The sequence below is a fragment of the Astatotilapia calliptera genome, chromosome 6 (assembly GCF_964374335.1).
Source record: "Astatotilapia calliptera chromosome 6, fAstCal68.1, whole genome shotgun sequence".
Classification (NCBI taxonomy): Eukaryota; Metazoa; Chordata; class Actinopteri; order Cichliformes; family Cichlidae; genus Astatotilapia; species Astatotilapia calliptera.
The window spans coordinates 2,108,315-2,121,235 of record NC_137427.1 but is presented as its reverse complement, the minus strand read 5'-3'; the positions used below and the strand labels follow the sequence as shown (position 1 = coordinate 2,121,235).

General features: G+C 45.0%; 1 protein-coding gene across 4 annotated transcripts in view; it reads left to right on the top strand.

The window, feature by feature from the left end:
• The window catches only part of neurl1aa (neuralized E3 ubiquitin protein ligase 1Aa), a 68,163-nt gene extending 57,557 nt beyond the window's left edge, over window positions 1-10,606 (top strand). For 3 of the 4 annotated variants that reach the window (XM_026169669.2, XM_026169668.2, XM_026169670.2), the window contains 2 exons: window positions 6,189-6,338; window positions 7,268-10,606. In XM_026169669.2, coding sequence (XP_026025454.1) covers window positions 6,189-6,338; window positions 7,268-7,509 — 392 coding nt within the window. In that variant the 3' untranslated portion in view covers window positions 7,510-10,606. Of the gene's footprint in view, window positions 1-6,188; window positions 6,339-7,267 lie in introns of those variants that run through there. The other variant, XM_080302625.1, reaches the window with a different exon arrangement.
• Window positions 10,607-12,921: the final 2,315 nt, after the last annotated feature.

The window sequence follows — 12,921 nt, the reverse complement described above, 5'->3', positions numbered from 1 at the left end:
AAACATATTACCCGCAGTCAGGCGCTGTTTCGGTTCCAGCTAATTGACGAGAAAATGGTTATCACAAATTCATCTTAATCAGTCTCAACATTATTTTGATCCATGCTAGCGTTTAACATTGTTGACCTCAGAGAACTTTACCTGCACGCAGAACCTGACGCTACCTGGTTTCCTCATGTTTTGCAAAAACTACTTGGAGGATTTAGCCGTGCAGCTGATTTTGAAAACCCCGTGTTTGTCATTTTCCGGTGAGAAAAATGTGGTTTTGCTCTGAATCGAGGGCTGACAGGGAGAGAAACGCCTGTCGAGACATTAAACACTAAATCAAAGCAGTTCACTGAGTGATGGCCGACTTCCACGTTGGTGCTTTACTCTCTACTTAACCGTCTGGGTTTGCAAAGACACACCATCTGCAGGTTGACTTGATACTCAGTATTTTTCTGTCCAATCACTTATTAGTGTGTTTCCACAGAAAAGAGCTGAAAACTTGAGCAGCTGAACTTGGAGAGAGAGACGGGCGGCGAGGGGACCTTGTGCCTCGTGGCGTGGAAATGGGACACCCATCCAGTGACCCACTTCGCATGTATTATAGATTCCATTAAAATGTCAACGCGCTCGCGCTCAACTGAAGCGTCTCACCGCCCACATCCTCGCAGCTGCCACGCTCCCCTTCTCCTCCTCTTCTCATCTTCTGTCGGCCCAGCTGCTCCTTCCCTGACTTTCAGATCTTTGTTTTTTGTTTCCTCATCGTCGCTTCTTCTCCTCACTTTTTAAAGTGGGCAGAGTGTGACCCTAACACAGAAAGAGTGATATGCTCATTATGTTATAGATAAATACCCCTTTGTTTGTGTCTTTATTAACATAGAGACTTCAAATAAAAATGTTCTTTAAAGGAAACCGGGCAGAGGAGTTTCCTGCAGTGGGCTCAGACGGGCTCTTCTCAGGCTGCAGGTACGATTACCCATCAGCCAAAGGTTAAGCAGCCCGTTAGACTCGAATCCTCCCTGTAAAGCACGTTCACTGAGAATGCAGCGCACATGCATACTTAAAGATGAACATTTCTGTCAGCTCCTCTGGATTTTGACAGCTGGACAGTCTGAAGATTGTGTTTACAGAGATTTCAGCGATAAGATGGAGCTATGAGAGGGAGGCGGACAGACTTTTAACAAGATTTGATTTATTTCACACTCCTGGAAAACGCCGTTCTTCACACCTCGGCGTCTCACTTTTGTTCCTAATGTTCTTTGTTTTTATTATTCATTCGTGCTGCTCTGACAGAACTTTTGCAGAGAAATTCAAACTCCTAACCAAGCTGCTTCTAATGATCACTTTTAATACCTGGAGTGTTTTCTAAAATTTATTTTAGACCTGCATCTAATCATGCACACAGATACATGCATTCATACATATGCATGGGTGCTCACACACTCCGCTCTGTGCTTGATGTGGAGATAAACAACTCCGGGATGTACGACTGTGTCGTCCCTCCAAAATAGCTCCTTTGTCTCTTAAGATAATATCTCCTCCACAGATAGAAAGAGACTATTAACATTTCATGCAGCGGGGTAAGCCGTGACCTTAAACTGGTATCTACCGAGCTGCTCTCCTCTCATCTGATCCAAACACACGCACTAAAAAACATCCGAGCCTAAGTGAGCATTTGTCCCGATAGCAGCTCAGAACAAGAGCTTCTCTGCAATTAAATGAAGGCCCACCCATTTTGAAGTGCTTTAGCAGAGGAAACGTTCGTGTAAACTGTTTCTCTCTGTTCCGCTCTTTCTCTTGATTGCTTTTTTTCTGTCTATAAACATGCCTGCAGAGTTTAACTCCTTCCCTCCCTTCAGAGGGAACTTAAGCCCTAAACCTTCGCCCTCCTCTGCAGGCCTCATCCCTCCCCTCGCACGCCCTGCGTGCCTTCCGTGCTTTGACAGCGAGAGGATCTGTCCACAGATGCTCCGATATGAGCTAAAGACGGACGGTTGATTGATGTAGACTACAGCAGAGACGTGGCCACAGAAAGCCGCCCCGCCTCTCACAGCTGTTCGCGCCGGACGCTTTAATCTATCGGCGAGCATGCAGGATCAGGGCTGGGCACCGCAGATCCTGCCTCAGCTACTCTGGGTGGGAGTTGCCCGCCTGCCAGAGGGATTAACAGGGAGAGAGGGAGGATTCGGCCCCGCGGAGGAACCGCTCATGCCGCAGGGTGATCAGGCTCAAATAATCTGATGAAGGGTGGAACCTGACGAGTGCAGGAGCACCTCGTAGGCCGAGCGGCACTCGCAGCGTGAGGGTTTGATTCTGAGGTCTGGACACATTTTACATTTTAGCTGCTCATCCTGTCACAGAGGATGTTCATGTGAAGGTCAAACAGCGCCTGGCTGCGTGTGTGCACGTCTCATGCTTCTTGAAATGATTTTCATCATAACATGCATAACCTTCTCCCCCATGTTGGACCGAGTATAACCACCATAAACAGCTCAGATGAAGCCTGTATAACAGCCCATGAAGCAGCAGGAAGGCTTGACCTGCATTTTTAAACATTAGAAGAAGCCTTTAATAAAGATTTGTCCCACTGACTAAAGACAGATGAACGTTGCTACCTTGAGGTCACCCAGTTTGGCACTGGGCTGTCACCAATTGTTTTGTTTTCTAAAGAATAGAAGTGACTCAGACGGCGCTGAATAGGCTCAGCGACATCCACCCGTGCTAACGTGCCGTAACAGTCAGGCTCCTAACGCTTGTTTTATGGTACCATGGTTGTGTTTGCATGCGTATTAGCCTGCACAGAGCGGTTTTCAATCTATGCAAACATCCTGTGCAAACCTCCAAATATCTGATAGTGGGTAGCTCGAATACACACAGGTGAAACGGCTGGAAAACGTAGTGACAAAGTTCACCAGGAACGGAAGAAGCACTAAAAAATCTCAATAAATACGCTACGGAGAGCTCTGCAGGTGGCTGCAGGGGACACTTTCACTGTTTTCAGCTCTTGGTTTCTAGCAGAGGCTCAGATCAGCTGTACCGCATACTTTGAACACGGCCTCCATCTGGTGGCACATGCTCTCTGCAGGTAATCGGGCTGTCCACCGCTCCCTACACTCAATACATTTGTCATTTAACAAAAAAATAAGGAGTGGACGAGTGTCTCAGGCTGTAAATGTGTTTATTTCTGCTGCAGAGTTGGATAGTTTAACTCACTGCTGGAGCCTCAAGTGGCAAAGCTTAAGAACTGCAGTTTTTGGTCCCAGAGAAGTGAAGGAGGAATCTGCACAATGTCTTGTGCAGCTTTTGTGTTGATCCTGTACACGAATCGAGCATTCTGCTAAGATAAGGAGTGTGACCACTGCCCGAGGCCTCCCCTTAGAAACAAATGTGTTCACTCAAGCTGCTAAATATGGTCTGCTACAGCGTGTTACGCACTGTACATACAGTGCAAAAACACTCGTGCAAATTCCACAGGAGCAGCGGCTGCTATGCAAACAGAAGAGAGTCCTTGTGTAAACCCAACCCTGCCAACGTCACCTCAGACAGATCGTCCTGCAGACACGTGCAGCACAGTCATTCCTTTTACCTGATGCAGAAGGAACCACGGCTGCAAGACGGGCGTGGTGTGGAAATGAGACGGTTCATATGCTACAGCTAGTTTGGACCAGCTGCACGTCAGAAAACGCTTGATTATCAGAGAACGATCAAACATATCAAACACTGGGTTTCAGGATGACACATCTCATGATATTTGAGCTAAAAAGCTTTTCTTGTAGCTTGTAAAATATTCTTGCTATGAAGGTTAAATTTAGCATAGCTTCATTAAATACGCTAAAATGATTGTACATAAGCAGCTGGTTGTTGGGGGGCGACATTCTGATGATTGGACTGGCTCCAAAGTGAAGTAGGTCTGCGTGTGGCGGCGTGTCGGGGCATTGGTTGGATTGATCAGGCCGCCGGTGCAGATGGCAGCAGAGCGATGCCCGCTGGGACGTGCGTTAATGGCGGGCTGTCATCGTGATGTTTGCTCAGCGCTGACGGCGCAACAGATGACTCTGGTTTCACTTTTTTCTGTCCGCTGTCCAGGAGAACACCGTGAACCGTTCCCCACTGAGACTCACTGCAGTGGAGTGATGCTTAAAACAAAGACGTGCTGAAATGCTATCGTTACATATCTTTGCACACAGCAGCTGACTTGTGATGCAGTTGTTAGTATGCTATATTCTGACAGTAAGCTTCAGACGAGGTAATTAAAGTAATCTGCATTGACGTTGAAGCAGCAAAGCATTTGATGGGAATTCTTTGAGGGCGATTACTTGCTTGCTCTGCGAGAATGCTCATTTGCATCATAATTTGCACTCTTTAGTGTCATTGCATTTATTGTGACGCTGCACTATTAGTTATTTTAAACGACAAAGGAACCCACATGAATTCTCTTCCAAGACAAATGACTCTGTTTCCTGTCCAAGGAAACAGCGCTGCGGTGCTTTGTCTCTTGTTGTTTTTGAACAGATACCCAAAGACCCCAAAAGCGTTTCAGTGGTCGTTCTCAGGTCTCGCCAACTTTTTATTAGTTTAAGTTCTTGAAAAACTCCCAGTGCACTCAGAAAGGAATCAGGTCGACTCAGATCTCAGTTTGGACGTTGAGCTCAGGATCAAGAAAGTAATGCAAACCATACAGCAACATATTAATGACGAACCTTGATTTGCGGATGAATCATTCCGAACTTTGGTCCGTTTTCAGGATATTCACAGCTTCACATGCTCTATATTTAGTTGCCTGTTTGCCCTGAAGGACTCTCACACAATGAGAAACAAAATCCTCCAGTCTGATGAAATAAAGATTGAACTCTTTATCCTGAATGCCAAGCATCAGGAAACTAAGCACCGCTTATGACCAGGCCAATGCCGTCCCTAAAGTGAAGCATGGCGGTGGCAGCATCATGCTGTGGGGATGTTTCTCAGTAGCTGGGACAGCAGTCGGGCGCAAAGGAAAGATGAATGCAGAGACATCCTTGATGATAACCTGCTTCAGGGTACTCCGGACCTCAGACCAGGGCAAAGGTTCCAACACGACAACGACCCTGATGAACAACCTTTAATTTGCCCAGACTTGTACCCGACTGAATATCTGTGCAGGGATCTGAAAACAGCTGCGCAGAGATGCTCAACATCCAACCTGATGGAGCTGACAGGTTCTACAATGAAGCCGCCCCAAAATTGGTTAGCTTAGCTCGTAGCATCATACTCACCTGAGGCTGTAATTTTGGAAAAATGCAGTAACGTGGAAAGAGTGAAGTGCTGTGAATATTTATGAATGCACTGAATTTACTGCAGAGTAAAATAACTATCAGACCATCAGGCTGCTGTGGCTAAGAGGCTGGAGTCTGGTCTCCTTAGCTAGCTGCTAATATCACCTGTGCTCTTTTTTTGAATGAAAGTAACGTCTAAAGAGCCAAAATAAGGAGCTAAAATCAGTTTAAAGAGACAGGCCGGTGTCTGGAAGTGGTTTTCTGTGGATGTAAGAGTCATTCCACACAGATTTTACTGGAACATGTAGCACAGCTTCAAGCACACCTGCACCTCATCTGTCCATCCGTGAGTCACCAGCATTCCGAAATGTGTTCCCTAACCTTGCACTAGGAATTTCCACTTGTTTCCTTCAGCCAGGATGCAGATACAGGAAGATGCCTACTATTTTTTTCAAACCTCTTTTTCTCAAGAGGAAACGACGGAGCATCTCTTTTCTCCGATGTTGAATATGTTTGTACTTTTAAAATGCAAATTGGAGTCGTCTCTCTGTGCGTTCGAGCGCTGCCCGTTTAGTGGGAAAGAAGCTCATCCTGCTCTCATTGTCTGTACTCCTGTACATGAAGATGAAACAAAAGCAAAACACAGAAAGGTAGAAATGAAGCGCAGTCGTGCATGAGAAGATAATTTGATGTAGTGTCTTTGGTTCTTTTATCTCTGGTGCAAAAATCTGCTTTTGTTTGAGTTATTTGATGTGCAGTGTACTAATCCAGTCTTTCTGACGTCTGGGCTGCTTTTTCTTCCTGTGTTTACATCACTGCTGGTGTCACTCTGTCGTCTGATGATCACGACAGACAGCAGCATCGTGTTGAAAAGACAAATTCTAGTGTTTTTGCTGTAACTGGCTGCTAAATTCACTCATCCAACACCCTGGCTGTATTTTCTCCGACCAGGCTCCACGCATCTCGGGGATCCGCGGGCCACGTCGAATCCCAGCTCGCCCTCCTCCTCTCCGCACACCCCCAGCGCCCTGGGAAGTGGCATCTCTGATCCGGTCCTGAACGGAGGTCTGTGCTCAGCCGCTTACTGCAGCTCAGCAGGGGGTACGTATACCCAGACAGGAAACTGCAACTGTAGAAGTAGACAATCAATCACCCCTCAGGGGACTCTGGGGAAGCCATTATAGGGTAGTGAGCAGATGTCATCCTGTGGTAGTTTGGAACAATGGCCAGCACTTCATGGTTCTGCTGCTGCAGCTGGAAGTAGGCAAATGTTTTCGGCACGTGTTCTTATGTCACGTAACTCCGTTTATGTAAATGGGACAGATGCAATGTGTTCCTGTACCCACGGGGGGGTCGTTTTTAAAAATCTTTTAGCTTCATACTCAAAGTCAGAAGCTGCAAAGATTTTTATGTAGAGCATCTTTAGGAAGTGATGACTGGCACACCACTGGGGAGGATTTTGAGACAGCAATTTAGCCTCTGTGATCCATAAATCTTAGACCAACCAAAATTCAGCAAATGTTCTTTTCTTCAGCAAGAAAAGCAAACGTTTTGGAAGTTAAGGTCAAAAGCCAGGAGGTTAAAGCACTAACTAAAGTAAAGCCAGCACACAGCAGTGAATGAGTCTGGCATAAAGACAGAACTGCAAAGTTCATCGTAGGCTTGAACAACCGCGCATCTCTAGCTGCTAATCCCAACATAACCAGCAGCTTCTCTGTTTCACCCCGTGTGGATCTGCCCATTAATTCAGTTCGATTATAGGTTCATATTGTGAGCCAACAATCATACGACTGCCTGTGAGTAATTGCTTTGGCGCCAGTAGGAAGGTAGGAAAACTGAGACAGGACCACGCTCGGGGAGGGGCGGGGCCATCTGCTGCGACCGGTTGCTCGAGGGGATGAAGATGAGATAAAAGACATGCTGTGATTGTGTATAAACACACAGTGTAGTTTCCCTGTATGACATCAGGTTATTTGATGCATTGGGGTATCGAACACCTGTTTAGCATCGTCTTTGTGTCTTTGCAACAGGAACAACTCCGAATTCTCCGGCCAGCCTCCCCAAGTCCCCCACGTTCCCGTCCGGCCGCGGGCCGTGGTCCGACGAGTGCTCCATCTGCTACGAGAACACCGTGGACACGGTCATCTACGCCTGTGGGCACATGTGCTTGTGCTACACCTGCGGCCTCAAACTCAAGAAGATGTCCAACGCCTGCTGCCCCATCTGCAGGAGGCAGATTAAAGACATTATCAAGACCTATCGCAGCACGTAAGGGAACGGGCGACAGGACGACCTCAGCAAAACCCAGGGTTACAAAAAGAAAGGTTTAGGTTCAGGGAACATGAACTCTGGTACTCTGATTTGGTATTTTCATACAAATATTGGTGGCTGGTTTTCTCACGTGACCTTTTCCAGAGTTAATGCCACTTCAGTGGGGAGGTCTCTCTGTCTTTAGAGTCACAGCCTTCGACAGGAAGTTCGTCCAAACTCTATTCTTGCCAGAAGTGTTTGCTTTCTCCGGGGCTCGTGGAAGACTTTGAAAGAAGAGGGGAAAAAACCAAACCGGCTTCAAAATTCTTTGATTTGTTGAACCGTGTCGTAAGATTTAGGAACTATCGCCCATTTGCGCCAAAGCAGATGAGTCCCTTTGGGTCTGAATGCTCAATAGATCTTTTCGAGGATGACCGAAGCTCCGAAATATGCCGTCAACGCGATTTACGACTTAAATGGTCTCAGAAAACGCACACCCGCTGCAGGTAATCATCTCAGTATGTCACAACTTGTGTCTGTGTGTTACTGAGAACTGGAAGCTCAGTCTGCATCACAGTGCTGAAGTGATGGACGTCTGTTAGTGTTGTGGTGATTATCAGTGAGTGACGTGTCTAGCGACGCAAGCCGGTGCTGAGTATTTTAAGTAGGATTGTAAGACCTCTTGTACTCGTATAATCTAATGTACCTTTCTGGTAGTTTTACTGCAAACGTTGGTGGTAGCTATATTGTTGTTCTAGCTAGCTGCTTGCTCTGCAATGTGGTTTGTTGCACTGAAATCTGCATCATCCTCTCAGAAAAGCCCCAAAACTGACCGAGAGGACCAAGACCCTCATTGGCTGAAACAATCTACAAGCCATAGACTGTATATAAAAGAGGGACGTAGCCAGGTTACTGTGTGAAATTCAGTTTTGAAGCCTCGGCGTCAGCGTTTTCAGCTTTGTTTTTAACTTTAAAAATTGAGCAGAGTGGGGGAAACCAGAGTACACGCGCTCATTCACTGATGATTTGTCAATCGTGAACTGGACCCGCCCTCATGTATAGTATGCTGTTTTGTTTTAGCCCATATGGTGCCTTTTGCACTGACATAAAACTACTGAGAACATAAATTCATCAGGATTTTAATCTGCCGCCCCTGTTGTGCCAGGTTTAAGTCGCTTCTGCAGTGGCTTTACTTTAACACCTGCACGCTACATGCATCTTTTTATATACAGTCTATGCTGCCAACCTGCCTCCAGCAGACTCGGCAGCTCTGAATTCTTGAAAGGAAACAGGAAGTGGGAAATAAACAGCAATTTGGATACTCCTCAGGGCCTGCTATCTTTTTAAGAACCATCCTCCCAAACTGTACCTATATAACCCTGCCTAATACACTGTGAGTGCTCACGACAAATTGACAAGTCCTCACAAACAGCTCCCATAACACCACGTAAAAAAAAAAAAAAAATCAAAGGATTGTTGCCATGGTTTCCTGCCTTATCTCACAGAAGGTTCGCTCGTAGATGGACCGCGTTCTGTGCTTCCCCCAAACCCCCGATGATTTACCAAATAATGCTGTTGTGTGGCACAGACTGTCACAAAATGTTCACTCAGAGGAGAAAAAGCACACATTCAAACTATTTTTCTAATAGAAATGCACAACATTTCCAGTATTTGATTATTAAAATGTATACTACGCTTTGTGACACCAGCAGCAGAGACATTCTACAGAAATCTCTTCAGGGGAAAAGAAAAAGCTCCGATTTTAAGTATTTGTATCATTTCTGTCCCCTAACTTGAGTATAAAACGTCTTCGTCCCCTTCAGATTTCACAGATGAGCTTTGTCCTCGCAGGAAGCTGAGAGGCTGTTTTTAGATTTTGTAGATAATCAACAAACGGGGATCAGACCTATGCTGCTACGGTGTTTGCCAGCCGACGGTGACGCTGCACACGTCCTTCCTCCCACGTCAGTTTGATTACGCTACTGCTTGAAGTGTTAATTCACATTTGAATGTTAACTTATGTATTTAGAGAGATTTTTATTGATGTGCTTGAATTGGGGTAAAAACCAACAAAAAACTTTTATGTGTTCTTTTAAAGTTTGTTTGGATCGATAATCACGCGTTTTCTTTTTTCTTCACCTCGTTTATCCAAAACTGCGAGAATCTAAATTTGTGTCCGGCAGCGAGCAGGTCGAGTTAGTCGCACCTCGCAGCAGAGATGTCGCAGTACACAATCAAACCCCGACCGCCGTGAGGTGCGACGCGCCAGCTCCTGCTTTTATTGCGCTCCCTGATCGTCACGTGTTCTTTTGAGTGATTTCTCTTCCTGTGCGCGCGCCCGTGTCCACGACCCAACAGCCCGTCTGTATCTTTAGCTCGTTCGGGCTGTGTGGTCTCAAAGCCATCGCTGTGGTGATGATGATGATGTCACTTTATAAAGCTACTGATTGTAATCTTGTACGTCTGAGATTCAGCCGTGGCATTTTTTTCTTTGTGCAGAGACTTTGACCAAATCCAGAAATGATCACTGATCTATTTTTTTAAGATATAAGTCTATAGATGCAACCCCCCCCCCCCCCCAATTAAATTCATTGATTTGTATTTGATTTTTGGACCACATTGATAAACGCCACAAAAGATTTTCTTCTATAAATAGTTTTTTGAGCACCTTTAATTTAATATTTCGTTGTTGTTGTTTTTCCACACGCCCCACAGGATGTCCCTGATCCTCTAATGTATTATTTATTGGTCCAGCACCGACGCGTGGACGTTTCCTGCTTTCTCTCGTGTTTGCTGCCTCCTCTGGCTCCTCTGTGTCCGCAGCGCATTTACTTTCTGTAAATCTTTTTATCATGCATGAGTTTTCCGTTCACCCAGCGTGAACATCGGGACCAACAGCGGATGAGCATCGGAGTGGAACGTTGTCAGTGCTCGTGTAGACTGGAACCAGTGGCTAGAAAAACGCAGTTTGGCTGTTGTTGTGACAGCAGCTGAAAGTGCAAACCTGTGTTTTCTTTTTTCCTTTTGATTTGAAGCTACAAGTGTTCATTTGTGAGCTCTGTCCAGTGTGAGTCGGACGATTGTGGTTAATAAACTTTCCAGATGTGTTTGAGCAGAAATTCGTCTCATCTTTATTTAATCATGTGACGTGATTTTTCTTACATGAAGAGACAAAATCAGAGTGTGTGTGTGAGGTCCTTCGACTTAAAGCTGAAACCATTTAGCATTTCAAGCTCTTTACACACAGCTGAGCAAACCAGAGCGTTAATAAAGATGCAATGGATAAGAAGCTTGCAAACAATGACACGTGTAATCGTGAAGCTTTTAAAGCAGGATTAAAATGCTATAGAAAAAGTGTTCCGGTTTACAAAGCCAGCAAGAAGCATCAGCTGGTTCTTGGCTGCCAAATGCTTCTCTCAGCACGAGTCAGAATATTGGAAACGATTAATTCTGCATATACAGGGCTCTAGACTAACTTTTTGCCATGGGCGTACCGGTACTTTAAAAACTTTAAAAAGTTAGGCGTACTGGCACAAAAGTTAGGCGCACACAAATTTTATAATAATTGATATAATATAATGTGTTTTTCTGGATACACTGTGCTTTTTCAGCATTCAAAGATTGATGACACCGTGTCAGAGCACTGGCTATGAATTTCAGAAGGATCAGGCCTTAACAGAAAAGTTAGCATAGTTCTTTTCCTATTACAGCTACATCCACTTCTGTCCTGCCTAGGCTGCTCACTAGGGCTGGGTATCATCACTGATTTCTATAATCCATTCGATTCCGGTTTTCAAAGTCCCGATTCGATTCAACTTGGCCTCAGCCAGTCAGAAATATTATAATTCTGATCATTTATCAGCACTGACTTCATCAGAATTGTGAACACCACAGCAGATGCCTTTGTGTGAAGGTAACTGAGAATAAAACACAGAAAAACATGAAGGAGATTTTCCTGGTCTGGCTTTTTATAGCAGAAAACCTTAAAAATATTCTACAATGTTCTGCATATAAAGTTTAAATTTCTTCAGTATTGACCAACAGAAAAAATAGGCTTTCTTGTCCGAGGTCATTTAAGTGAAAAAGAAAAAGACAGCAGCCACAGCGCTGTAAACAACGGTAGACTGGTGGGTAATAAGCCAATGAATAATACAGAAAACAGAGATTGGAGACGGGAAACTGTTCTTGAACTACAGAGAGAGAGAGAGAGAGAGAGAGAGCTAGCTGTGCATGAAGTGTGATTTTAATAGTCGTGGAAGCAAAACAGCAAAATTCATGACGACATTGATCAAATGTGAAGCGCAGTTTGCTGCTTCTTTTGCTGCTGGCTCGGTGAATTTTGGTTGGAGAGACAAAACCTGCAGCTCAGAATCAGCGCAAAAAGACGTAAACACAGCGCGGACCGGACGCATCAGGATCGCTGAGCTCCGACAGCGTGTCCGTCTACGGGCCGTCGGGTGAGAAAGCCGAGAAAGACAAAGCTGATTCTGATGCGTCGGTCTGTGTTTACGTCTTTGTGTGGAGTCCGTGTACCTGCTCTCATCTGCTGTTTGGTTGTTGTTGAAATGGTTTTGTGAGCTTTAATCTGAGAATCTGGCGTTTCTGGCAAAACACAGTTATATTTAAAAGTCGATTCAGGATTTAATGAATTGATATCGCTTTATTCAAGCTACTCACCTCCCACTTCCACCTGCACTTTCAACTGGACCACGGCCAACCCTGACTATCTCTGATTGGTTTAGTCCACGATAGGGGCAAAATGTGTCTGTTGTTGACCACAGGGAAGGTTGCAGATTTTTTTTTTTTTTTTTTTTGCCACCCTAACAGTTGGTCGCACAGGTGCAACCAAATATATATATATTTTTAGTCGCACCACTGAAAAATTTGGTCGCATTTGCGACCAAATTGGTGGCACTCTAGAGCCCTGTTATATATTAAAAATGTTTTGGTGTCGAAACTGAAATGGTCCTTTATGGAACTGAAAAATAAGAACATATTTTTGGAGGTAACTAATAAGTTATGTGTGCTAAAGCTAAACTGATCTTTGGCTAACGTGCTAGCAAACAGTAAAACTTGGCCAGTTCAATTTTATTTATACAGAGGAAGCATTTTGGCGACAGTGGGAAGGAAAAACTCCCTTTTAATAGGAAGAAATGTCCGGCTGAACCAGGCTCAGGGAGGGGCGGGGCCATCTGCTGCGACCAGTGCAGAGCGGTCATAGTGAGTGAAGAAGAGAGGGGCCTGAAAACTGAAGGCTCTGCCTCCCATTCTACTTTTAAATACTCTAGGAACAACAAGTAGGCCTGCAGAGCGAGAGCAAAGTGCTCTAATAGGGTGATATGGTACTACAAGGTCATTAAGATAAGATGGGGCCTGATTATTCAATACTGTGATTAACACCGGACTTTCTAAGTGGAGTTTTAGTAGTGTTTGT